Source organism: Sparus aurata, chromosome 12, assembly GCF_900880675.1.
Source record: "Sparus aurata chromosome 12, fSpaAur1.1, whole genome shotgun sequence".
Taxonomy (NCBI): domain Eukaryota; kingdom Metazoa; phylum Chordata; class Actinopteri; order Spariformes; family Sparidae; genus Sparus; species Sparus aurata.
In genome coordinates this window covers 1,148,340-1,175,519 of record NC_044198.1, presented here as the reverse complement: position 1 = coordinate 1,175,519, position 27,180 = coordinate 1,148,340, and the positions used below count along the sequence as shown (strand labels likewise).

Below are 27,180 nucleotides of genomic sequence, written 5' to 3'. Positions count from 1 at the left end.
GCTGAAAGTGCTCTTCTGTTCGACCAGAACGTAGTGGAGAGGGTGAGAGCCATACTGCAGTATCGCCCGCACCTTCGACAGCATCCTCCTGTCTGACACCGCTGTCAGTGTCCAGCTCTACCCCCACAACGTCACTTGCCTTCCTGATCAGCTTATTGAGTCTGTTCGCATCTTTTACTCTCAGTCTGCTGCCCCAGCACACAACAGCAAACAGAATAGTACTGGCCACCACAGACTCATAAAACATCCTCAGCATTGTCCGGCAGATGTTAAATGAACAGTGCCTCCTCAGAAAATACAGGCGGCTCTGTCCCTTCTTGTAGAGGTCCAGTCCAGTTTATTATTGATATACACCCCCAGGTATAAAGGGTGAAGAGGATAGGAGAGAGGACAGTCATTTGTGGGGCCCCGATGTTGCTGACCACTGCATCTGAGGCCAGTGAGGTAATCCACAATCTAGGACACACGGGGGGATCCACCAGCATCGCCGTCAGCTTGTCACCCAGTAGAGCAGGCCTGATGGTATTGAAAGAAAATATTTGCTGACCACAGTGGTTACTCCTCTACAACACAAACCAGCATTCACCCATTCACACACACATTCCTACACTGTTGTCAGACATTATCATGCAAGGCACCACCCGCTCATCAGGAAGAGTACCACAGGATTCAGCATCTTACCTAAGAAGATTTCAACATGTAGACTGCAGGGGTCGGGAAACAATCTTCTGATTAGTGGACGACGCACTCCCTCCTGAGCCACAGCTACCCCATGTTAGAGTAATTTGTTAGCAAACAACCGTTGTCATTACAGCTGGCAAAATCAACAGTTGCCAGCTAGAATTGAGGAGTCTGCTCTTGTGTATATGTGAAATAAAATACCCATAGGCAGACCTTTCAACTTGTATGCATTTTTCGTATTCGGTACGCATTTTGACCCTTAAGTACGCTTGTACGCATTGCTGCTCTCCTGGTATGCATTTTGTTGCATCTTGCAGTTCGCCTGTTTTAGTTTCTATGCAAGTTAAGATCTACATATGAAGTTGATTCTGCCGCTGAGCCTCAACAATCTGCGTGTAAGTGGAGTGAAAAGCTTTCCAATCAGAAACGTTTAGCAAGATATTCATATCAAATCATTGCCCCTGCTCTTTTAGCAGACTTAACAACAGATGAGTCAGCAGCAGCCCAGTCTCCCCATAATTGTGCCCCTCCCTGTCCCAGTGAAGAAGGTGAGCAACATTGTGTTTAATGACATGCCAGTTATCATTGCAGGGAGTCTGTTAGGATTTCTCTGTCTCTCTTGCTCTTTTTAACAATACAAAAAAGAAAGGAAATATTTATTATTGACAGAAATTCGAACACAAATTATTTTCTCAAATAATGGTCGATGAGTATAATTAAAACAAACATGTCGTTCGAACAGATAGGTCAAGTGCATCAGCAGCAGCAGCAGCAGCAGCTGTCTGTCAGTCCCCTATAAAATAAAAATAGCCTATAATCCATGTTTATTTCAGAATTATTTTTTTGTATTCAAAACAGTTCTGAAATAAAAAAGAGCGTGTGTGTATACAAAATACAGTTCAAATTCAGCTATCTCTAAAGTAGAATAATTGTTCAGTAGTTTGGGACACTCACCCCCTGCTTTGCAGGAGGAACAGAGGAGAAAATTCACCCCAAATCCAATGCGACAACATGTGATTCTACAGTTGTGGAGATAAACTAGACCTGCATGCGGGACTACAAGGGAGACAGTGAGCAGTAACCAAGTAACTGTGATGTTCCATTCACAAATATGGGAATGATAGTCCAAAATATCATTAAAATGCATAGTGTTGCATCACATTTTTTTCGCCGGCCTATGCAAGGGCCCAATTAAATTTCTTTTCATGGGGCCCAAAATCCCAGGCGGCGCCCCTGCTGATTAACATAAGATAAATGAATAGAATACTTACCGAACAGGATTTAGGTTACAGTTGGGCTATTTTTTTTTGTATCCTAATTGAATTTATGAACATTAAAAATGACCATGGCATCATCTTAATAATAATTAATAATATTTAATAATTTCCCAGTCTGGGATCATTAAAGTAATTCTATCTATCTATCTATAACAGGGAGTCCAGCTGTGACAAGCTATTGTAGCTCAAGTTAATGATGCATAGCATAGGCCTATTGGCTAGGCCAATGTAATGGCAACTGAAACAATAGGCATTTAATGCAATAACACCCTTTTAAAAGCCTATCTGAAATAATCTGACCCATGTTATTTATTAGCTTATAATTGTGTCTCTGCCAGGCTTTAATCTTCTACTTTTGTAGTAGTTGCTTGAGGCCTATTTAAAGTTGGTGCTTTGAGAGTGAATTGTTACTTAGACTACTTCATTTCCCTTCAGAAATCAGAAGAAGGCTAAGTATTAATCTGGTCTGACTCACATCTTTAACACATAAGTACTTAGGCCTATGTATTAGCTCACTTCCCTTCCTATTAGTTAGACTAACCAAAATATATGGGCACAATGGGTACTTCTTCAAGGTTGGCATGTCTGCCAAAGTTTCATGATTTACAAAGAAGTTTTGATGATCAATCTACCTCAATAATCACTGTAAACTGTATATATGCCCCTTGAGAACAGAAGCATTGACAGGGGTAGCCACAGTAGTCTCCGGAGCGGTGGTTTGCCAATTCTCCGACGATGGTGATTCACACAGAGTGAAGCATCTCTGCCGTGTAATTTACACAGAAAGCCAGGGCTGCAGCTCCTAAAGAGGCGTGACGTTACACGTCATGTTGATAATGTCGGTGTTTCCCAGGTGTCCCCCATGTCAATCTAAACCCGCAGACAGTTTATAGTCATGTGGAGGCTGGTATGATGTATTGTGATTGAGATCCTGACCCACCAAACATACTGGAAAGTGACAAAGTTACGTTTTTCACACTAAATTACAGAATTATATAATCGGCATAAGTAAACAGGACGCTGTTTGACTCCCTCACTCCCTCATTCACGGGGACGGAGGCCCTTTTCTAGGGGAAAGTTCCCTGAAGTCTCTGTCCGGATAGCTGACAACCACAGAGATTTTTTTTCATAACAAGCACTCGGTAAGTTAAAGTTTTTTGCCGGTGACAGACGTTGTTTTTCGGGCAGAAATGTGACCAAGAGTCGGGAGGACAGGCGGGAGGACAGACAGGATGACAGATGCTTCTCCATGTACAGCTGTGGTATTGTTTTCCTCATATAAGTTGCCAACGACAGTTAAAGTTACTACTTTACTTTTGTTTGGTCCTGTAACGTTGCTTTGTGGGACATTTCATTTTATTTATTTGAGTGAAGGGATTTCTTATAGTGTTGATCTTTATAGAAACCCTCACTGAATAAGTGGTACATTGCTTACTCTGCAAGAATGACGTTTAAGGGACTATAGCTTTGTGTTATGATCTGCAATGGAGGGGTTTCTATGATGCCTGCAGCTGAAGCATGTCTCTGCTGATCTCTCACTCTCTCTCTCTCTCTCTCTCTGTTATGACACATGCAACTGACAAATATGAGGGAAAAGTACATAAGAACAGAATCACAAACAGCAGTTATGCTTTTTCTAAAAGGTTATGAGTGTCTTTCCAAGTTCACTCATGGCACACAGAGAGGATTGAAGGGATGCTGAAACGATTGTTGCAGATCGCAGGCAGACTGCAATGAAATCTTCCACCTATGTGCACCTGGCATGATAGGAGAAACCAGAAAAAAGGACTGGTCTGTACTGTTGAATACCGGCTCTTTTCATGCAATGCAATTAATCTGAAAGTAGCACATGCTACTAGAGACGGTGGGAACATCCGACAAATTAGCAAGTACCACTGATACACTATGATTATCATATTTTTGGTTTTTGTTCATGTTTCTCTACTATAACGAGTGTGATGCATATGCTATGACCACTGCAACTCTTCATAGTGAAACACATAGTACACATAATAGTACTCATAATAATAATACAAGTTTAACCTTTGATAAATACAACAGGGCTTACACTGCAGCATCCTATTCCCATCGGTTCTCCACTTATCCACCCCTTTTCTTCCCTGTTGTATTTAAGGCCAATTTTGTTGCAGAGCTAAATGCTAAATGACATGGTAGGGAGCTGTAATTCAGTAATTGGCTAATTCCCGGTCGGCTTGTATCAGCTTTAACACCAGCAGAGAGACGAGAAGGAGCTTTAGAGTCATTGAATTAACAGACACACTGGGAGGGCTGATCACTACTGGCAGAACACACACTTACAATGAGCTTAAAAAAGGGTAGGGTAGGGCAACTAATGACAGAGAGGCAGCTCTGATAAGCCAGAGATACAGAGGCATTTAATCAGAATTGAAGCTTATATGGCAAAGTTTCAGGAGCAGGACCACACCTCAACAGCGCCAACTTTCGATATTCCTATAAATAACCACCTGACCCTCTCCTCGTCTTCGCTCTTGTATTCTGCGCTCTCGCACCCAGAAACGAGATCACGCGACATCGCCTCGCCCGAGCACATCCAAACTTTTGTATGAGCAACATCAGGCTCTTCTCACCTCATCATGGACTTCGTATCACTATCCCCGTGGGACAATCTTTCAGACGAGATCAGGATCACCATTCATCCGAAGCCGACAACTTTCCTGTCACCTCCGTACCCGAGACCCTGATTCCAGTGGCCCTAGGGCGCGAGCGAGTCCGAAGAGCACCAACTTTGTCTCATCCATGGTTCGCATCCCGCCTGGTTCATCTTTCCTCAACATCCAAGATTATCATAGTTCGTCCGACGACTCTCCCGTGTCTCTCAGCCCACCTCCTTCCGCAGCAAAGAGAGGACGAGGAAATTCCGGAACAGAAAGTCACCGTCGCTGCAGTTCGCCACAGTTCGCCGACTCCTTCACCTCCAAGAAGCGAAGCTTCCCGCCATCGTTCCGCCAACACCAGCCGAACAACTCGCCGGTCTCAACGTCTCCACGCTCCGGTGAGTTCCCCCGACCGGCTTTCATCTTTTACAGTCACCGATTGGACAGTAGCCACTCCCCAGAAAACTTTAAACGACAAATGAATTCTGTTTCACCGAATGGACTATAAAGCCAAACTTTCTCCACACGCATGTGTGCTTCTTCCGTCAACACCAGCTCTCTTCCGGATGACGTCATCACGCGCACGCAACACACCGCGACGTCGACGCTCCTGTTAAAAGGGACAGTACAATTAAATACTACAGCCCAAAGACAGCAGAAAGCTAATAGACAACAGAAAGTGCAGCAGCAAAAGTGGAGACAGAGATCCTCAGCCAAATCAAATAACTCTAGAGTTTCTGCTACCACCTCTCGTCATCACTCCACTCCAAAGGGAGTGCCCAGATGGATTTCAGGACCTTCCAATCCCCATCAGGATTTTCATCATCGACACCAGCAACCTACAACATGGTGCCCACTGCCATCCAGTTCTAGCCACCACAACAGCCAATCTTTGAAAAAAAACAAAAAACAAAACTCAGGGCTGCTCGTTCTCTTAACACCAGATCGCTCCCAGGTGACGTCATCACGCACAGCCCTACAGGCAGTGACGTCTACGCTCTTGTTAAAGGGACAGTACAATCAAATAACACAGCCCAAAGGAAACAAAGAGCACCAGCAAAAGCAGAGACAGAGATCCTCTGCCAGATCAAACAACTCCAGAGTTTCCGCCACCACTTCTCGCATCACTACACTCCAGAGGGAGCGCCCAGATGCATTCCAGGACCCTCCAACTTCTATCAGGATTATCATCATCAGCTACAGCAACCTACAACCTCAAGGGCAAACGCCACAGTGCCCACCGCCATCCAGTTCCAGCCATCACTGCAGCTAACCTTTGCGGGGGCTCCTGGCACCGGGATGCCAGCGCCCCCCGCTGCTTTTTCCAACAACCACAGCAGCTCGCTTCAACCGGGGCTCCTGGCACCGAGATGCCAGAGCCCCCTGCTTCCTGTTTCCAGCAACCACAGCAGCTTGCTTCAACCGGGGCTCCTGGCACCGAGATGCCAGAGCCCCCTGCTTCCTGTTTCCAGCAACCACAGCAGCTCGCTTCAACCGGGGCTTCTGGCTCCGGGATGCCAGCGCCCTCTGCTACCCGTCTCCAGCAATCACAGCGGTTGCCGTAGCCGGGGCGCCCTCCGCCGCCTACTTCCAGCAACCACAGCAGCTTGCATCAACCGCAGCACCTGGCACCGGGTGCCAGCGCCCTACGCTGGATGCAGGGAGCTTCCATCTCCAGTCTCCATCAGTCCCAGCAGCTCATGTCGGCTGGGGTCGTCGGCACCGGGATGCCAGCACCCGTTCTTCCCCCCCAGCAGGCAACCACTAATTCACTTTATACACAGCTACCCACACTGAGCTGCACCTAAACCAAACGAGAGCTTCAGCCTTCACTCGCCTGACGTCGGCAGCTCCACAAGCACCCATACCTCCAAAACAGGTGTCATCTACCCCTTCTGTCATCTTTCCTGTAATAAAGGGGGTAGATAAGAAAGGCAGGCTCGCATGCACCAAGGAGGTCGTTTGATTTACAATGGCTTCAACAGTATCGGATGCACCGTGTCCCAGTGCCGCTTCCTCCACCTTGCCCGCCCTACATGCCCGTACAACCTACCTCGCCGAAGCTAGTTTCTCATAAAGGACTTTAAGAAGGTTTTCAACCCGGACTTCCACACAATCATCCATCTCCTTCGAAATCAAAAAATCTTCAGTCGACCACACGCTCGCTAAGGAAGTTAAGGGAAGTTTTAATGATCGGACTGATTGCCCGTCCTCCATTTCCTAACTTCCACATCAGCCCCTCGGTATCGCAACCAGCAAATTCTCCGGAGAGAAGCGCATCATCATCGATCCTTCAGCACCCCTCGGCAGTATCACCCCCGCATCAATAGCTTGGCCCGAGCTAACCCGAGTGAGGACTTCTCCCTTCACACCACCATCAACCAGGCCATCGCCCTTATCAAACTCGCTGTGAAAATGTCGCGGCTCTCTTCAGCATCCACTGGCGTGGTACATATTACTTCGCCGTTAGGCTCACCTTTGGATGCAAAGCAGCCTAAACTCTTCAACACCCCACCTGAAGCCCTCGGCTGGATTCAGTCTAACAACCATGGGATTCCATTACTCGTCCATCCTTGGAAGAATTCTCATCATTTCCCCCCACCTCATCACCACCCGCATCCGGCCTGGTTACCCTGACTTCAGTCTCCTCCGACCTCGGGGTCCCATCGTCGCAGAGAGAACAGAGGGCCCCTCCACATCCCTTGAGTTCCTCAGAATCGCTCTTGACACAAACAAGTTTTAGGCTTCATTCCCGGTCGGAAAGCTCAAACAAATCTTCCTCTGCGCCCTGTGACACACCAATCATCAACTTCTGTCCCTTCTGGGCCACCTCAACTTCGCCTTACGCACATCACCCAAGGGCGAGCCTTTATCTCCAACTTACCATCCATCGCTTCTTCCGTCCCATCACTCTTGACCTCCATCTCCCTGGATAGCTCGAGCCTTGCTGAAATCTGTCCGTGACTTAACCTCCTCACCAATTGGAATGGAATCGCTTTCTTTTACGACGACCAACCGACTCACCCGCACAGCATCCATCTATACATCGATGCTGCTCCTTAGGCCAGTTTTGGGGGTCTCTACAATGGAAGATAGTTGCAGCAGAATCGCCCCCGGAGGTCGCTAATGAATGCCAGAAGTTCAAAACCTTGGCATCTCACGCAGATACCTTCCCTACGCCAGTCGGGCGTCGACATTCAACTCGTAAATCCAGCCCTAATATCTCTGATAAGCGACTCCCAGAGCCCGTCACCCTCAACCCTCTCTTCGTACTGGTCAGCTTGGAAAAAACTTCCATCACTTTCACGACCAATACAACACAACCTGTTCGTCATTCGATCTCATCACCGCGACTTCTTTCAGTACTCACGCCCATTCCACCATGACAATTAATCACATCATCAAACTTACCTTAGGGGTATCAGCTTCTTTTCTAAGACAATAACCGGTAGTTCGTTAACAGTTCATCAAGCCCTCACCGTCTTCCTCCCACCGCCGATTGCAGTTAATCTGCCTCCACACTATCCGTTCCGGGTACGGCACTCCTCGGGTCGCCGAACCCTGGAAGCCACGTTCTTGCTTGCTTTTCGCTTTCCTGGTGCTCCGAATTCACCACCTCAACTATTCACATCGACTAAAGCCGCCATGCATGCATTTCAGACTCGTCTCGCTTTTCAGACCATTGTTTTCTATTTAAAGCTAACTAAAAGCAATCGATCTGGTCCGCCTACACCCATCTTCTAATCCAAGGTCCAATCACCACCGAATCCTTTCAAACCATTGCTAACTTCTTGCAATTCTGCAAATGTCAGAGCATAACCATGACAGATTGTCTCTTCATCTCCGAATTCAGACAAATGGCTACTCGTTTCTCGTTCCACCATCACTTTCGCCACGTGCTCTCGTTGTCTGGTAATTTACGCGTTAACTACTCCGGACATTCCTTCAGGATCGGAGCGGCCACTTCAGCCTCCCGTAAAGGCATCCCAGAACACTACATGCGACCCATGGACCGCTGGTCCTTCCAAACGTTTCACCAATACATCCGTTCAGATCTCAAAGATCTCAGATCCGCACAGTCTCATCTCAAATGACTGGAGGTTTTTGGGGGTCCGTTGCTGTCTGAGTGCGGCGGCGGATTCTCTATAGAGCTTCCCCACAACGCACTCGAAGAGCTCGAAGAACCAAGATCTTCAACGTTTTCGTTTTCTCTTTCTTTCATAATAAATCGTTTAAACGTATCTTGTTGAAAGTGTGGTCCTTGCTAGTGAAAGATAATCTAAACTTTAAAGTTATACAAACAGTGGGACACTGACTTCTACAGTTTGAAATGTAAAGAGTACAAGATCGTGTCCATAAGGAGTCAGCCATGAGTCCTAAATAGTATTTCTATTACACACATCCAATGATGGAGCTCCATGTGGCTAATAACTGGAGGAAGTCAGACATTGTTTGATGTAGAATCAGTTCGATGAATTCAGAAACTTGAATTAATTCCTTTTGGACAGAATCAGCAGCAAAGCTTTCTGAATAAAAAAAATAGTGTTTGTTTGTGCGTGTGTGTGTGTGTATGAATAGGTGAAAAAGAGGTGAAGAGCTGTACATCTACAAAAGGACACACATCCCATCATATTTGTTTGTTCCAACTGCTTATACTCTTCATGCAAGCTCCATTGTGAATAGCCAGAGCAAGAAAAAAACGGTTAAAGACATGCCTGTGTACATAAATGTGTCCCTCAGTGTCTGGTATGACTCTCTGGTGGGTTGCTCATGTTTTTTTTACATCCAAAATGTATTCAAACCCACAGAACTGAATTCTGGTTAGGATGATAGAGACTGATACCAAATATATCTGGCTGAGTTTTGGTGAAATGTTTCTAAGGTGGTGCAAGGGACTGCTGAGTCATGCTGATGGCATCAGGTGTTGAGATGGAGATATAATGCTGTGCTCAGGGATGATATCCCTACAGATGCAACAACAAAAGACGGGAGGCAGCTAGCTGCAGTGTGTTGAGCAGGATGAAAGTGGGTGTCGATGTATAACAAGGGGCTAAAAGAGGTGGAGGTCATCGAGCCAAGTCCTTGGGCTGTAACCATAAAAACAGAGCATGAATCAAAAATAGTTGCTTTAGTAAAGTCAAACAATATGATATACAATATATATGATACTGTCTGCAAATGTATCAGTATTTTAATAAAACAACAGGTCAAATATTTCAGTGTAATATGAAGTATGATGTAATAGTATGTTTCACTTGTAGTGACAAACCCACAAAGAATCATCAACAACTCTTCAGTTTCCCCTCAGCTGTCCCAAGCATTAGAGACTCTTTTAGCTCATAATATTCTGGGCACATTTGCCATTTGTCAATTCAGCAATTGAGCTGTGATAAACCCACTTTACACTATGCTTAGCACCTAACAGCAAACAGACGTGGGAGAGAGAAGCAGCTGAATATATTGGGAGCATTTGGCAGCCAAAGAGACACATACTGTAATTCCCTCAAGAGTTTGGGGAAACCAAGAAAAAGTTTGGTTAGGAATATTGACAAGGATTATTTTACCTCAAAAGACCATTGCTAAGGCATTCTTGTTACTCTTACAATGATGTTAAGATGCTTCCAGACAAAACAGCCAATGATAAAAACAGCAATGTATGAGAGTTAAAAGTTAAAATATAGAAAAAAATAACTATGTTATGGAGCCAATAATACAACAGAAGAAATAATTATGAGGTTTAAAATATAATAAGATAAGTAAATACAAGTTTGATAAACAGATAACATTACATTTGGCCTGTCTTTCTAAAATCGAGGCGTAATATTCCTCCTTCTCCAAAAGTCACCTCTGAGGTAGGTGTAAAAATGTGACGTGACGTGAAGCTCGAAGTTGGGCTGTGAACGGTGACAACAAATTTTTCTTCAAAATAGGAGCTTTACATTGCACCCCATTGGAGTTTAGAACTGGGTTCTTAGCGGGGGGCTTTTAATTTGAAAGTAGCTACCAGTCTTAGCTTGCGGACACAACAATAAGCTAACACAACCAAACAGCTACAGAGACCGAGGAGACGCTAGCATCTCCTGGATCTCAGCAGCTGTCCAGTTGCTGCGGATGAAATGATGGACTGACTGCTGTGATCAACTGTTTCCTGGTTTTAAAACTCCCTGGCTGTGGGTCGCACAACAGTGCACGTCATCGACACCTCAGCCCACTTCAAGCTGAGGCCGGCACATTTCCGACTCGTATTTAGATAGCGAGCGAGGTGGAAAATAAGTTTACCCTCCGAGGCGGAAAATCGGTGGACCAAAACAGACCCCCAATTTGCCGTCCCTGTCTAAAACTGCGGACCGAGCCGCCAAAAGGACGGGCAAATTGGCGGCTTGGTGCTCTGTTTAAAAACGGCTGACATGAAACCCTGACATGAAAGCTGTGGAAAGAGAGGTAGAGGTGAGAATGGGGCAGTAAACATGGGGGATGGAAGAGGGGGTGGGGGGCAGCAGAGATGGCTGGGCCAGGGGAGGGGTGGGTGTTTGGTCAAACCTGTTGAAGAATAGTCTCATGTCGTTCACCCACGTCTGATCCCCTGGGAGTCTTTTTTTATTTATTTAACCTTTATTTAACCAGATAAAAGCCCATTGAGATCAGCATCTCTTTCGCAAGGGTGACCTGGCCAAAAAGGTCAGCAGCACGAGACATAACAGCAGTACATGTCAACACAAATTACAGATAGAATAAAACATACAATTTTAGAGATGCAACAGTAGCACAACAAACAAATAATTTAAGATTTGAAACACAGGCACTGATCAGTGATCAGTGAGCGGAAGGCTCCAAGTGGAATTAGTTTAGAGAGTTTTAACTCAGTCTGTAAACTATTCCATCCCAAAGGGGCAGCAAAGCTGAATGCTCTTTTCCCAAATTCGGTCCTTACCTGGGGAGCAGATAAAACAAGGGTTGAACAGGAATGCAAGGCATAACAACTGCTTGTTTTCTGCAATAAAACACACAAATAAGAAGGTATCAAGCCTAAGAGAGCCTTATAAATTAATGTCAGCCAATGTGCATATCTGCGTGCACTCAGAGAAGGCAAGTTCGATTTCAAGTACAATTCACAATGGTGGGTGAGGCGACTACACCCTGTGACAAATCTCAGTGCCGTATGAAAAACAGTATCGCAAGACTGGAGACATTTGGATGACACAGTCAAATAAAGCACGTCCCCATTGTCAAGAATGGGCAAGAAGGTCGCTGTGACTATCTTCTTTCTGACCCTGAGAGAGAAGCAGGTTCGATTTCTGAAAAAGAACCCAAGTTTCACCCGAAGTTTAGTGACCAGCTTGTTTATATGGGCTTTAAATGAAAGCTCCTGATCTAGGGTAAAGCCCAGATACTTGTAGTTCAAAATCCGCTCTATAGGTTTTCCTTTGGTTGTAAAAATATTTGTAATGTTATGTGGTAGCACCTTTGCATGAAAGAAAACCATGAGCTTGGTTTTATCCGTGTTTAAAACCAGTTTAAGATCATCTAAACGAGACTAGATAACACTAAAAGCAACTTGTAAAAACTCAAGAGCCTGAGTGAGAGAGGTTGAACAGCAATAAACAATGGTGTTGTCTGCATAGAGATGATACATTGAATTTGACAAGTTGTTACAAAGATTGTTGATATAAATTGAAAATAAAATGTTTGGTGATGTCCAGAAAAGAGGAGGTAGATCCAGCCACCTGAACACATTGTGTTCTATTTGATAAGTAGTTGGCAAACCAGGCAGCTGCATGTTTAGATAAACCAATGTGATGTAAAGTTTGTGTCGAATGCTTTGGACAAATCAATAAACAGAGCAACACAGTATTTTTTGCTGTCCATTGCCCCAATTAAATCATTTAGGACCTTCAGTGCAGCTGGAATAGTGCTGTGCTGTTTTCTAAAACCAGATTGGAGTGATAAAATATTATTTGATTCTAAAAATTCTTTTAGTTGGTCACTGATGATCCTCTCGAACAATTTAGCTAAAATACACAATTTAGAGATTGGTCTGTAGTTGTTTACATTTGTGGGTTCAACCCCTTTTAACAGGGGGGTAACAAAGGCAGACTTCCAGATTTTAGGGATGTTTTTGCTGATAAGACTCAGGTTAAAAATATGTGAGAGAGGCTCAGCAATAAAATCTGCGGCCAACTTTAGGAGAAACGGCACAATTTGATCAGGTCCTGCTGCTTTACTTGTGTCCATTTTCTTTAGTACATTATTTACCTCAAAGACAGATACAGACATAAACTCAAATGGGCAAGTGATGGGTCCACTCACAGCCTGTGAAATCAAGGGTGTGTTAACACTGGCTAGCCCAATATTTGTCAGCTCAGGGTTTAGCGACGCAGACAAGGATCCAGCAGAAATAAAATGATCATTAAAGCAATTTAGTATAGCCGATTTATCAGACAGAGTACTAGATTGAGTGATTAAAGAGCTTGGCAAGTCGTTAGTTGTCCCATGATTTAAAGAAGATTTTATGACTTGCCAAAACTTTTTTGGGTCATTGATGTTTTTTATGGATTCATTCAAATAGAAGCTAGACTTTGCACTCTTAATAAGGGAGGTACATTTGTTTTTGAGCTGGCGAAAGCTGAGCCAGTCTGCCTCTGTCTTCGTTTTTCGGGCCCTGGCCCAAGCAATGTCCCTCTCTTTGAGGAGATGTCCAATCTCAGAGGAAAACCAGGGATTATTTCGGCCCTTTACCCTAAATTTTCGTAAAGGAGCTGACCATACGTCAGAATTCATCATAAAAGTATTCAAGAGCCAACTCTACATCATCAAATAGAGCAACTCTACTTCACTCAAAGGCAGCTAGGTCATACATAAAAGCTGAGATGCAAAAGTTTTTAACATCTCTTTTGCATATAATATTGGGCTTTGTTTTTGGAAGCTTGGAGTTTCTTATAGTAGCAATGGTACAATGATCACTCAGGTTGTTGGCAAATACACATGTATCCATGTACTTATGGGGAGCGTTTGTTAAGATAAGGTCAAGTAAATGATTTTTGATGGGTTTTTAGTATTGGGTCAAGTTGATGAGTTGATCAATTGAGTTACATTTAGTGAATCACAAACAGCTTAAAGATTGTCAGACGAGGCAGTCAACCAGTCAAGATTTAAATCACCAACCAAGAGAAGCTCACTGGAATTAAACCCAGTCATGTAAGAAGCAAGAGAGGCAAGAGCTTCTTGGGAGGCAGAGGGAGGTCGATAACAACCTATAATTGTGGGAGATTGACCATAGGAGAAATCAAGCTTCAGGGCAAGAATTCTGAAGTCCTCTGCCCTGACATTGTTTTAAGGCTTTTCCAGACTCCACTGACTTTCCTCTGCTGCAGCTGGTTCTCCATCTTCCTCCTGTAGCTGTTCTTCCCTGCTTTGATCTTCTTCCTCAGCTCCTTCTGCACAGCCTTCAGCTCTTCCTTGTTTCCTGACCTAAAGGCCCCCTTTTTCTCCTAAGGAGAGCCTTTATGTTACGATTTATCCAAGGTTTGCTGTTTGAAAAACACTGTACAGTCCCGGTGGGTACGTTGTTATCCACACAGAAGTTTATGTAGTCCGTTATGCAGCCTGTTAAACTGTCGATGTCCTCCCCATGAGAAACACACAGCTCTTTCCACACAGTTGAGTCAAAGCAGTCCCTCAGAGTGTCTTTAGACTCCTTAGTCCATGCTTTAACTTAGCGGTTTGCACTGGTTGCCTGTTAACAAGGGGCTTGTAAACAGGCAGGAGATGCACCAGGCTGTGGTCAGATCTTCCCAGGGGAGGGAGGGGGGATGAGTCGTATGCCTCATTGCTGTTGGCATGAAAATAAGTCCAGTGTTTTATTGTCTCTGGTGCGGCAGGTGACATATTGTGTGAATGTGGGCAGGGTGGAGGACAGAGAGGCATGATTGAAGTCCCCAGAGATGAAGATGAGGGCCTGTGGGTGCCGTGTCTGCAGTGAGCTTGTGACTGAGTGAAGAACAGCACAAGCTCTATCAGTGTTAGCAGAGGGGGGGATATACACAGCGAACACAATCACCTGTGTGAACTCCCTCGGGAGGTAGTACGGCCTCATATTAACAGCTAAAAGTTCAATGTCCTTACTGCAGACAGTAAGGACATCGAGGGTCAGTACAAAGCTGGCTTTGCCTCGACACCGACCCTCGTAAAAGGATCAGTCCCAACCATACCAACTGCAGCCCAGCAACTGCACCCGAGCCTCAGGTAAGTGTCACTGCGATTTGATTGTATTTACAGTTGCCTCCGAGTATGGTGAAGTCAGCTGAAAATTGGCTAACTAGTTAGCGCCGCTTTGGTCTGCTACACAATAGCGTCTGAAGCAAGTTAAATGTTAATAATATTACGATGGAGCTTGATTGTCACAGTTAAAAGTCTGGAAACATGCAGACAGAGACGATGCAAACAGTGTTCAAGAGTTTGGAGACTGTGTTGGAGACAAATACAGCTTTCGCTAGCTGTTAGTCATTAGCTAAATCTGTAACAACACATACAAACAAACTAACATTTTTCAGACACACTAACCATTATGAAACGTCCTGCTGCAGCCGCAAATCTGTACTTCTTCAGGAGCCTCCTTCTGGGTCCGATTCTGGGTCAAACAGGTATGGTTGAACAAAAAATCACTGCAAGCCATAGTGATGCATACTTACATACATATATATATATATATATATATGTATATATATATATATATGTATATATATATATATATATATATATATATATATATATATATCTCCACCGTAAATCATTAGCGCATGCTACCGCTAGCGTAAGAGGCATCGTCTTCCTGAGAGTGACGTGTTGCAGGCAAGGCTTTCCAAGAAGGCGTTGACAGACGGAGCTCATAAGCATTTGAAGATGCAGGCACAGAAACAGCCTGCTCTCAGTAGAGCTCAGTAGAGCTCAGTTGAACAACTTTTAGACAGCTGAAATTCAGGACCATGGATGGGTTTGGAGCAATGCATATCGTATACAGAGTTGTTGGACCTCCGACAGCTATGTGAAATTGATGAAATACAGTATAATAATGTGACCTTTAATAAACAATACGAAATTCTTGGGATTTGTTCTGTAAATTAATATATGAATATTATTATTTTATTTTGTAATTTTTTTGTTTTAACTTTTTTTATATGTCATTATTTTTATTTTACTTTCTATACTAGAGGTACCGGATCTGCCCAAATAAGTCCCAAAACACAGACAGACCAAAACCTGCAGGGGTTAATTTGCGTCAGATCCGGCAGGATCCAGCACAAATTATCCCCTGCTCTTCTCTCTCTCTTACCGCTATTTACTGTTTTGGATGTTATGCCGTAATCATTTCCGCATATGTGCAGCGTGATGACCGAGATGCATAACATGGAATAGTCCATGTAGTGCAGACTGAAGGGGGTGCACGGTTGGCAGAAAGACCGTCAAAACATGAGTAATTGATCAAATTAGACATTCCGATGCCTGCTTTGGCAGAATATACCACCTTTAAATTGCAGTTGCATTTTTTTTTTAATTCCAGGAATGTGGAATAGCACCATTCTGTTAGTGAATGGTGCAAAGCAGTGGTGGCTCCATCTCACTGCTAAGGTAGCCAGCCATGCTTCTGGTAAAGATGGCAGTGGTGGGTGCTGTAGGGATCACCACAAAACCATACAATGTACAGGCAGTAGCTTTTTGATCTATGACACTGTTATTATAGTTAAATACAATTAAAGATTGAAGAGTTATATTTTCGCTGGTCTCTGGTATGTTAATGTGATTTTTGAATTGGGCTGTCAAAATTGCTCCAAAATGACGTTTGGATTTTCGCTCTAAAAAGAAACAATGGTTCAACCCATTTAACGTCTATATTTGCGTATTATGTCAATAAAAGGAGGACAAATTAATACGAGACATAACTACTTGTATAGGTAATTTCGGGATATGGTTCCTCTGTTCCAATTCTTGACAAAACTCTCTGAAGCCCATGCCATCCACGATACTGACAAGGACGATCATGTCCTTGCATATGAACGAAGCAAGTTTCTTCGTGCACGCTTCTTGTCATGCTGCAGACAAAGAGCTTGTGGCGGCCGGTGAAAAACACGAGTCGAGACGTGTTATCGAGACATATTGGCATGCTCATTTGGGTGCACATTTTCGAGTTGGCCCTCATGGTGCTAGTGGTGGAATGGTAAGCTAACTGTAGCTTACATAGCTTGCATACAACTTTATCTCGAGGCTTCACATTTTTGCCGTAAAGTATTTCCAAATGGGGCTTAGAGGTTGCTTGGAATCCAAGCCACTCTCTCTGCTGCTGAGTTGGGCTCTGAACTCTCTGCCATTTCTCTGCAACGGTTTTTGTTGCGTTTCACTTTCAGCAGTGAGTGACGCTTGCAAGTGTGACTCCTGTGACCTGTCCCTGACCCGTCATGCAGTGCACCTACTTGCAAAGCAGACGCTGATGTGTTTTTTCCCCAGTCAATTTTTACAATTGAATCTCCGTTTTTTTAAATATTCGAATATATATTCGAATTTAGAATATTTGTTGACAGCCCTAGTTTGAATTAAGGTTATTGCCCAGTCAGATACCAAAGTATTTATAATGAGGCATTATCTCTATACAAATGCACATATTTATTTTAAACGTTTTACCCTGAGTGGCCCTGCTGAAAAGTATCTGAATAATGTCTTAACTTAGTACTAACATGATTATGTAGTTTGTGTTAAAGTAAATCAATCACATAAAGAAGAAGAAGATTTGGAATTGGAAAAGGGGATACTATGTTTTGTGTAAGTTGGAAGGATTATTAGACCTAACACTGACCCTAACAACATAAACAATAACAATATATAATAACAATCTATGAAATATCAAAATGAACACCATGAATTTTTATACATTGTGATCTGTTATCATGTAGTTTCCACTCATAGGCAACTGACTGAACCAAAACCATTACAGGAAGTAAAAAATGATTTATGTGGAATATTAAGGTAGAGGAGGTAAAAGAGGAAAAAAAAACAGCAAAAATCCTCTCCGGTCAAATGTATGCTTTGCCTATGGTAGTTGTATGTTGAGGATACTGTAAAATCTTAGCCTAACAATCAGAATGATATGCTGTTTTACTTCACTTCTTTCATTCAGCTCTTGACTGCAAAAAAGCACAGAAAGGGGGAAATACAAAAAGCTCCAGGGCTTGCAATTTTGCTGCCAAACATGCAAGTTGTCGTTACTTTCTTTCCCTTTGTACTTCTTCCTCTTCAGTTCCCGTCTCTTTCTCTTTACCCTCCCGTCATCCACTTTCCTCCTTGTTCCCTCAGTCTTCAAGTGGCTGTCATGTTCTTTCTCTCAGCTATTCCTCTTATTTCTTGCTCTTGTCTCTGCTGGTTCATGATCACACGGCAACTCTACATGGAGTTACTGGTTGCCTCCTCCTCACATTCTCCCTCTGATCAGACTGGCTGTAGCTACATGAGGAGTTTCATCTCTTATATTACATCAGAGGCATCATTCTGCAAAAATTCTGAGATTTTTCTTTTTTCTTTTTTCTTCAGCAGGAAGCTCCCCTTCTTCTCTTCTGCTCTTTCTTTCACATGAAACTCTGACAAGATTAAACCGGGTATTCTCTCAATGTGAAGAAATTCAGCCAACACAGAGAAGCCAGAAAAACACTTCACACTTATCAAGGAAATACAATAAAGCTACAGAGCCGGCAGAACTCACGCTTTCTATTCAATTATTCAGTTGAGGTCATACAGGTTTTAAAGATCCATGAGCACTTCACTGTGTAAATGACAAAATATGAAGACAAACACAGCAAAGAACAAAGAATGTGGACAAACATCACCATGACATGTAGATCATCTATGTAGATAGTAGAGTTTGAACATTTTTAGGACCACAGATACATAGAATGCACAATCTACAGCAGAATGTTTGTTGCAAAATGTATATTTAGATTTATATCTTTGACAGATATACCTTGTCTGTTTCCTGACCTTCCTGCAACAGCCGAAATTTACACAATGGTGGCTCATGTTTTCATTATTATACTGCCTTCTTTAAAGCATAAAACTGTCTGACAGAACAATGGAGCTCTGTTGCAAAATATTTACCTTGAAGTTCTGCTTTTTTTTTTTTTTCCTTTCAATATATTCTGTTTATATTTTACTGTGATTCAAAAATATATTTTGTCCCTCCATCTCTTTGTCCCCATTCTTCTCTTCCTCCAATCCCCGAACCACCCCCCTTCCTCAGCGATGCCTTCAGATTCTTCCACCAATCCTCTTCTCCAGCAGCAGCCCCCAGCCCAGCAGGCTCCTCCCCTTCTCCCCGGCGCCTCTGCCCCGCCCGGGGAGCATGTTCCCGGGGTTGGCCCGGTCCCAGGGGCCCCTGCAGCTGTTGCCACAGCTGCAGCTGAAGAGGCCCAGGCTGGGAGTGGCCGGACCATCCCGACTGCCTGCGTAAGGCCCACGCACCCGCTACGAAGCTTCACAAACCCACTGCTGCCACCACCCATGGGGACCATTGACCCAAAGGTGTACACCTCCATGTTGCCGCAGTCCAGTGAGTACAGCTAATTGTGTATTTGTGTCTAATTGTGTCTTTGATCCTGAGTAGATAAAGGCTGAAACCAATATGTCAATGCATCGATTGCTACTTTATGTTACATAACACAATATTTGTAGTGACGTGACACGCAACATGACAAGACTTAACATAGGTGTCATGATGTGACATAAAGTGGCATTAATTTACGTGACATCACACTGCTTGACATATATCTAACTTGACGCGATGCAGCAGATATGGCGTCATAGCAATGTGATTGGTTATGCCGCATAATAGGACCTGATTTGACAATTTGTAAAGTGATGTGATGAGACCTTGCATGAGTTGACACATCATGGGGGCCTCCAGTTTTACACACAAGGTGTTTTTGATGGTTGGTGTGTGTCAACAATGATTGTGATGGTGATTGTAGTGATTATATTGTTGTGGTGTAAAGTGACATGATAAAACCTGACATGACCAAAGAAGCCTCTATCTATTAAGTTATGAGTCATGAATGCCTACATGATTACAGTGATTCAGTATAATGCATATTTCATGAAGAATTTACAGTCTGATCTCACTCCCCTGCAAAAGGAAAACAAGACAATTGATGAGGTTCATCACAAGCAACGGGATAATAGGGACTCTTCAGCCCATTTCATACAGCCCCTCCAATTCAGGAATGTTGCAACGTTATTCTGCCTCACTATCTATATGAAAATTTTAACACAAAATGGAGGAGTGTTGTTGTTCCACCTTTAAGCCAGCAACAGAAGTAGTAACAGCCAAATCAGCATCACGACATGCTGATATTGCTTCCAGACACTGGCATGAAATCAAACATCACACATTGGTTGGTTCAGTGCAACAACAAAAAAAACGGCCAAGTCAGCTAACAACGGGTCTTTACACCTGTGTTGCAGGGTCTCTGTTTGAAAAGAGCTTTTGTTTAAGCTAGATTCTCTCTGCTGCTTGCAGTTGCACTTTGTTTAATGTTTTATTCAATGAAGCTAAATGTGGTAGCCTCAGGCTGCTACACGGTGTACGTTTTTGTGTGTGTTTTTAGAAAGATATACTTTAACAGGCTTTGACATTAGCCAGAGGGTTGGATCTGATCTGGACTGACCTCTCTCAGGTTTCTCTCCCCCTCATTATATTACTCTCTCTCTCGGTCTCTCTCTCTCTCTCTCTCTCTCTCTCTCTCTCTCTCTCTCTCTCTCTCTCTCTCTCTCTCTCTCTCTCTCTCACACACACACACACACACACACACACACACACACACACACACACACACACACACTTTCCTTTAGGAGCCATTATATACTCTCCTCAGTTGTCTTTTGTCTAGCCATGGTTGCCGGCTCTAGTGATGACGATCACAGCCATTTCACCACTGCAGACAGCAATCTTGACAAATATTAGATGGCTTGCCTGCAACTTTGATATAGATAAACATGGTTCCCAAATTGAGAACTTAAAAATGTTGTTCCCCTGACTTTTCCTTACCAGCAACAAATTAAAATGTCAAACTTTTCAAGTGTTTAGTTTACTAAGCACTTGAACAGTCATTTATGTCATTTATGACTAAAGCCTGAATTGTAGACCTTAAGCTACTGCCCACATCTTTGCAATAATTAGACAAGCAAAGCTTTGTTATTACAGTAATAACAAATTCTACATAGCAGAAAACAGAAAAATTACAACTTAGATCAACCTCACTTCCCACTCTCTAGCTTGGTGTCAGATGCTAATCACCAAATATCGGTGCATTTAGATTTAACTTGGAAGTAGGTACTATAATTCTCATTATTCAGGACCACTCCTAACAGGATTTATAAAGCTTGCTGTTATAGTTAGTAAAGTCACTGTTTTTATTACACACTATTCATTGTAATGGTACTTTGCCCATTCATTACCAGCCCACCCCCTTTTGTGTGGAAACATCCTGTCTAAGTTGACTAGCAGTGAATGCCCATTCTTAGGACTTGCCTAATTTATTAGCATAACATATGGAGCTCAAATCCTATGTCAAAAAGCCATGTTATGTTGTTCTTAATCTATGATTAGCATCATTAAATAAATAATGAATGAAAAAGGGTAAGGTAGTGTTTGGTACAGACACTTATTAACTGGCTGGGTCCTAGTTGACAGTTTTCATCCTGTCCACAGATGGCCTTAAGTCACGGATCTCTTCCTTTACTGTAATGCTTTTTAATTGTGTGTCATACAAAATGCAACACAGTTACTTTTAAGCTGGGTGCTATGAGCTTTATTTAATTTGGCACCAAGACTTGCTTTCACCCAGAAGGGGTTGTTGTTGTTCTGGCAACAGGAAAGTGAGGTAGGCCTGCTCTATTATTCGATCTGTGGGCAGGTCCCGTTGAAGCTTGCACGTCCACTATTGTTGTTGAGTGTGTTATGTTGCTTTTCTTCTCTAGATCGATATGCAGAGATCAAAAGCTGAAGACAGGGTGTAAAATAATTTTTTTTGCAAAAGATATTGTAGAGAGAAATAACGTATGAGTTGGGCTGGGGGCATCCGCTATGGCACTCTGTCGGACACAATGTCCGCTGGAATCCAGACGAGCTTAAATACATGAAGGACTAGCAGGTTGGCTGTCTTTAGGGCAGATGAGAGTTTGGTCAGAGAGACAAAATGCACAGCTTTAAAAAATATGTCCACAATAGTTAGTATGGCTGTGTTACCTTAAGGAGGAGGCAAACTCATTTTGAAATCCAAAGAAACCACAACATATCACCATCAACAAAATAAGAATGGAAAATAAGACTCAATTTTCAAGCCCTCGTCTGAGCATAGTAGTAGTGTTTTTTTGTTTTTTTTTTGGGGGGGGGGGGGGTCATGCTTGCATCTTTTGCAGCAGCGAGTGACTCTGCTGTCCCGTCATTGGTTGGAAGTTAATTTAACCACTAAGGCACCAGAACAGAGAAGAGATGTCACTTCAGTGAGCGACCTCTGAATGCTATCAGCGATGGTGGTACCAGCTGGCCCACTGATGTAGATGCAAAGTTCTGAGATGACCAGTGCTTGGAGCAGGACTTGCGTTTCGTCCTTTGTGAGGAAAGAACAGATCCTGCGGATGTTGTTGAGGGCAAATCTGCAGGATTAGGCCACAGCACTGATGTTGGGGTTTGTAACGAAGCGCATTTCGTTGTTTGTACATATTGCACATGTGGTTAATTATGTTCCTTGCACGACAACTTAAAAGGTACAGTCATAACGGCACTGTGCACTATAGTCACAGTAGCACTTTAATTGCCAAGGTTTGCACACTGCACAGTGCACATTACTTTTTTTGCATAGTTTATACAGATATTTAGATTACTCTGTTTATTGAATATTTAATGAGTTTTTTATTAGACCTTGTGACCGCAGGTGATTGCATGTCTTCGGTCTGTGTTGCCCATTAGAACTATGACATTCATTATCAATTCTTCTTTTGCTGCTATTTTGAGTTGAGTAAAAAACACTTGAAAATTGGGAAACCTGACTAGAGTCTACTACTTTTCTTCGGCATCATCCAGCCGCTCATGGGTCATGTTTCACAGGGCTAAAGGATAGTCTGTCGTCTAGGTTTACGCCCAGATTCCTCGTAGTCGATGGAGGCGATACCGTGACATCCTCGACAGTGACTGACAGGTCCATGAGAGGGCAGTTTTTCCCCAGGATAAAGAGGAGTTCAGTTTTATGAAGGTTGTCAAAGGATGGGGAAAAGAGATGAATAGTTAGGTGTTTTCTGCCTAACAGTGGTAAGAGAATCCATGTGATGTGATTGCAGAGCCTAGTGATCTAGTGTATAAACAGAAGTGGTCCTAGTAGTGAGCCTTGCGGGACACCAGTCTCCAAAAAGCAGGACACAGAGCCATTCCACACAACCTGAAAGGTGCAAATTGTCAGGTATGATGTGAACCAGGCTAGAGCAGAGTCAGCAAAGTTTAGCCAGAGTGGAGAAGAAGGTGGTAGACTCTGATGGCACAGAGGGACTCCATCATTGTGAAAGAAAGAAAGCCTGTCTCAGTGGAGGGAGTAGTCCTGAAGCCTGACAAGGAGGTTGTTTTGGGAAAGATAGGAGGACAGTTGGTTGTGTCATGACCGGCTCAAGAAGCCATGACAAAAGATAGAGCGACGGGGATAAGCGTAACAATTAACAATATTTATTTAAATAAAGTGCACAAATCATAATAATGCCATGAGGTGTGAACGTGTGGTTATCAGTGTGTCTGCCGATGGGTGCATGTGCGTGATGAGTGCGAAGTGTTGTAAAGTGTAGAAACCAGGCCACAGCCAACAAAACAATACAATGGCGCCGGAGGAAAACCAGGTCCTTCTGGTGAGAGAGAGAGAGAACGACTGAGACGGCCTGCTCTTAAAACTTCCAGGAGACTGGCCAGGTGCTCCTGGTTTCAAGCCCCGCCCACTGACCCCCAATTTCCACTGGATACGTGTCCGCTGCGTTGCAGCTCCGATCCGGTTTTGCTCCGCCGTCCGCCGTCCGGCAATCTCCACCGGTTGCGGTTTGAGTCCGCTGCAGCGCAGTACGGTAGACAGCTGGCTCACGAGGCAGAGGAGTTCCCGCGATAATCACATGATCACTCGCGACCGCAGTTATAGGTCTGTGTTATTAAAATCAAGAACACGAAGTGTTCCCGACCGAGGGATTAGCAGAAAAGCTTGTGTTTGTCTCTTTTTTTGAGATTTATGTGCTGGTGTCAACACCGAGTGTTTTATTTTGAAAGGTAACCGGATGCTGTTTGTTATTTTAGCGCTTGACTTCCTGTCTGCTCGGTGCTAAATTCAGCTGAGTTGCTGTGTCGCACTCCGGCATCCGCCAGATATAGGAGTCCTGCGTATCTGTGCCGGAGGGCGCCGGACTGCCGGAGCTGGGACGGAGCTGATACGCAGCGCAGCGGACCTGGTGGAGACACATTGACTAAAGTGAAACGTATTTGCTCCGCTGGCGTGGCGGAAACGCAACGCAGCGGAGACGTATCCAGTGGAAATTGGGGGTTAGATACCTGCAGACAGGAAGGAAGGGACACACAAAGCAGGCCATAGAACAGCAGGGGGCCGTCACAGTTGTCAACCACTTGTTCCGGGGTTCAGGAGTGGCTTACCGGAGCTGTCTTGAAAGGAGCTGGAATAAGGCCTGAAGTAAGGGAGGAGTTGATCAGGGTGGTGAGGAATGGCAAGTAATCGTGCTCGTTGGGAGGTGAGGGGACAGAGAGCGTGGAGGAGAGGGAGGAAAACCAAGTGGAGGAGGCCTTCTCGGTGGACATTAGAGAGAATTGTTATGTGGAGGGTAGTGAGAAAAGAACAGTTGAGGAGAGAGTAGAGGGAGAGAAGGATTTCAGGGTGCGGAGAGTGGTGGCCGTGTGAGGTGTAGGGACGAGGGGGATGGTGGACTTCAAGGGGAGAGAGAAATGACAAAGTGGTGGTCTAACACAGTGAGCTGGGTTACAGAGTGCCGAGGTACTACAGGACCTTGTGAAGACAAGGTCAAGTTGGTTCCCAGCCCGGTAGGTGGATGGTGATGGGGAGAGTGTGACGTCAAATGTGGAGAAGAATTCAATGAATTCAGATGAGTGCAGCTCCTCTGGTTGGATGTTGAAGTCACCCAGGACAATGAGTGGTGTGCTATCATCAGGGGAGCAACTTAGGAGGACGTCCAACTTATTGAAGAAGTCACAGAGAGGACAGGGAGTGCGATAGGACCACATGGGTGTAATGAGGAGTCCAGTTCCTCTTCATTGATCTGTTTGTATTGAAAAGTTTGATAAAAAGTAGGCAGAGAGAGAGAGGGTCATAGAGAGGGCAGCTGGAGTAGCTTCTTGACTGCAGACTGGCAGTTCTATAGCCCCCCTAGCACTTCTAGTTCACTAGCGATGGAGAATGTTGGGTAACAGAATTTGGCTGGGTTACAGCGAAATAGCGGATGAGTTGTCCAAATAGCAAAATAGTGGATAAGTTGGGCAGGCCAGCAGGCAGTAGGGCAGGCAGACACGCAGGCAGAATTGTCTAGGAACAGTGTGGGAGGAACTAAGGTAGCCAGTGGAGCAGGAAGCAGAGTAGAGAGGCGGTGGAGGTTCTGTACACGAAGCAAGTACAAGTACAAATGTGAGATGACAAGCTCATACAGGGATGAGCACACTGAGTTAAATGCAAGAAAGGAATCTTGAAACTAGTAATATACTTGAACGAAGCAAAACACAATAGCTTTCGGCACTGATGTAATCACCAAGCATTGAGAAACAATCTGGTGATTGAGTGGAGATTAGACCAGGGTTAAATAGCAGATGATGACAAGTAGATGGCTTGCAGGTGCGCCTCTCCGCTACAGCCGACACCACTGCTACTCACATAGATACACACAGGCGAAGGAGCAGATAAGGAAGAAGGAAATAGGGAAGGCAGACAAGAGGAAAAACCCAAAAACAACAAAAACCCTGACTGCCACAGTAGGACCATGACAGAGTACCCTCACAAACAAGCCACAAAAACGCAGACAAAGAGACTAGAGCACTACAAACACATTCTGATTTGACACATTTGTACCTGCTCTCAAAAGCTGACTTGCAAACTGAATAGTTGTTGAAGTTTATACTCAATACTTTTGTCAGCTATGTGATCCCATACTTCTCATAAAGTGTGGTCGTAAAATCTGATCCACAATCAATCTCTCCTTCTGTGGCTCGTACTGTCATTCTCTCTGATTGCCTAGCCTACAAAACACTAGCCTACAGTATGATCCCTGGTCAGTATGTGTAGATGTAGGTGTATTCTGTTTGTAGATGTGGATCACACCTGTGTGTGTGTGTGTGTGTGTGTGTGTGTGTGTGTATGTGTGTGCATGCTAGCATGTGTGCGTGCGTGTGTGTGTCTACATGCCCATGTGGCCTCAGATTAACATTGATTTTCAGCTCCTGGAAACTTTTGTTCAGAAATAGCAAGCCTGCGGCAACCCTCGACTCCCCCTCTCCACTCACCCTGTGACCCCCCACCTCCCTTACTCTACAACAAGCCAGGCAATGCTACCTCCTTTCCTCCTCTCCATCTCTCTATCAAGCAAGAGAAAAAACAGAAGAGGGATGGTTTTTGATGTTTATTGTTGGTCATGTTTGTGTTTTTATCCTGGCCTGAATGATTCCATTGTTGAAAATAATGAGATGCTATAATGGTTTTATTGGATTGTTGCAGAGGAAGGGAGAAGAGAAGGGGTGAATAAACTCAGGATTGTTACTCAAGTTTGAAATATGTCTCGAAAACTGTAGGTCAGAAATGTAACTGACAGTAGTTCTTCCTCTAATATACCTGTTGTTGGATCAGGTGATGAAAAAGTCCATTACATAAAGCTGATGTAAAACCAGAACTTCTAGGTTCTGATCCAAGTATTTTGATTTTATTTTTCATAAACTGATTATTTTATTAGCTTTTGACAATACTAAAATAGCGAACATCAAAAAGTAACTTTTTTAGGCAACTGTTGAGGAAACTCAAAGCACTTGGTGAATGATCTGAAAAATACTTACTTACTTAGCTGCTGTTAATGCAAATCAGTATTCATAGTCTCTCCCTGGCTGCCTGTTTTGCAGGAAATATTATGCTGAAGCTATAAGCTGTCCACTACCTGTTTCATGCGGGTTTTAGGAGACTGAACTACAGGTGTGCTGGTATTTAGTCAGCCAACTCAAGTGGAATAGTTTATTTTTCAAAGTAGACTACAATAATTGAGTATGTTTTGCACTCCCGCAAACAGCCAGATTACATTTCTGTTTATTTGCTTGATTTTTACTACATACTGTAGTAAACAAATGAATAGAAACAACACTGCCAATGATTTCCACCCACCACTCACAGCAGATAAGAGTCCATTACTGATGATCTTTTGCAATTGCGTAGTGCAGATGTAGTGTTTGATAGAGTAGTATGTGGTGCTAGTGGCCAGCTGCTAGGTTTTGCCTGTGTTGTACAACATTCTGTAAATAAAACAGATTG

The 27,180-nt window shown here is 43.8% G+C and overlaps 1 protein-coding gene across 1 annotated transcript in view; it reads left to right on the top strand.

Moving 5' to 3' along the window:
• dcc (DCC netrin 1 receptor) overlaps window positions 1–27,180 on the top strand; it is a 474,778-nt gene that overhangs the window by 361,662 nt on the left and 85,936 nt on the right. The window contains exon 27 of the mRNA XM_030434685.1: window positions 18,873–19,181. Within this exon, the coding sequence (XP_030290545.1) occupies window positions 18,873–19,181 (309 nt within the window). The remainder of the gene's footprint in view (window positions 1–18,872; window positions 19,182–27,180) is intronic.